We start from the raw sequence: 1370 nt of genomic DNA, 5'->3' as shown, positions 1-1370 counted from the left end.
GAAAGTCATTACTACAAGTTTAAGCTGTATTTAAGCCATCATCAGCCTGAAGATCCTCCACCAGTGACTCCACAGCATTTATGTGATTGTAACAGTGGCAAAGCCAGTTCCTAAACAAGATTAAATAATTTCTTAAATAATGTTAAGAATTCTAAACTAAACTTTGCTAACAAGAGTGACAAAACACCAACCAAGAAACTGGTGCCTTTCAATTCTTACACATCTAAATAGTGACAATCAAAAACCTCACGAGAACTAAAGGGAAGAAGCTGCACTCTTAAACCAGTCATCATACCATCAAGTTTTCAGCATGAAATCCCCCAGAGCAGCTTCTGTTAAAAATTCAGTTAGAATCTACATGGCAGGGTATGAAGTGCTTTAGGTTGACTTTGTGAGGTGAGTCACCTACAAACAGGCAAATGCTAATGTCTTTAATTACAGCTGCTTTCAGCATATTCGATTTTGCAACACATCATCTCATATAGATCACTCATTAAAAAAATAAAAAGAAAATTTCACTCACCCTTCTCAAGGGATTTTACATTGCGACTTGTCAAAGTAATCCTAATGCGGTGAATCGCCACCTCTTGTTCCACAGGTGCTTTGCCAGTATCTTTAAACGCCTAAAACATTGAAGTCCCAAGTATCAGATGTTATAGTTGACACCAACTAGTTCTACCCCCCAAAAAAAACCCACAACCAGCCTTCTAGAGCATAAAGAACCATTTAGCCATGGGACTGTTTTATTCTTCTCGCCATATGATGTACCCAAAGCATCTGGTGGCATGGAAGAAATGGTGGAAATGGAAAGGATAAGCCAAGTCCCAAGCTGCTGAGAAACAGCCATTTTTCAGTGTCCAACTGCATCTTACGGTGGGAAGCTGCAAGAACATCCCTCCCTGGTTTGCCTGCCAGCTTGGCTGATCACAAATACTCCTTGTCCTCAAAGATAAAGACATTCGAGATTTTATGTATTTTATCTTACAATTTAGCCTTGATACCAATTAAGTACCAAAGACACCAACAAAACGGCAATAACTTAAGCCAGCGAGAAGGTGGAGGAGGAGGAGGATTTGGCTACTTCGGAGCCCGATTTTAAGAGCTTATGCAATTAAACGCCTGCAAATAATTAGGCATTAACGTGGTCTACTCGAGCTGGTGGAACAGAAGTAGTAACGCGGGGGAAGAAGCGTCTTTCAAAAGCGGTGTCTGGCCCGCGGCGTTCCCGACCCCGACGCGCGGCTCCCTGTCGCACCGATGACGCAAATCCCTCCACAAAAAGCCGGTTTTGGGGCAAACCCACGAGGCCTCCTCCCCGCCCAGGCCCCGCTCCCGACCCGGGGTCTGCGGGATGGGGGGGAGCACCCGGC

The 1370-nt window shown here is 44.3% G+C and overlaps 1 protein-coding gene across 1 annotated transcript in view; it reads right to left on the bottom strand.

Moving 5' to 3' along the window:
• RPS20 (ribosomal protein S20) overlaps positions 1-623 on the bottom strand; it is a gene marked incomplete at its 5' end in the record, with an annotated part of 2094 nt that extends 1471 nt beyond the window's left edge. The window contains one exon of the mRNA XM_008947652.1: positions 524-623. Within this exon, the coding sequence (XP_008945900.1) occupies positions 524-623 (100 nt within the window). The remainder of the gene's footprint in view (positions 1-523) is intronic.
• Between the last annotated feature and the right edge of the window lie 747 nt (positions 624-1370).

The sequence above is a fragment of the Merops nubicus genome, unplaced genomic scaffold (genome assembly GCF_000691845.1).
Source record: "Merops nubicus isolate BGI_N331 unplaced genomic scaffold, ASM69184v1 scaffold10739, whole genome shotgun sequence".
NCBI classification, from domain to species: Eukaryota; Metazoa; Chordata; class Aves; order Coraciiformes; family Meropidae; genus Merops; species Merops nubicus.
Note: the sequence above shows the minus strand (reverse complement) of the source record. Positions and strands in the feature narration are given on the sequence as shown.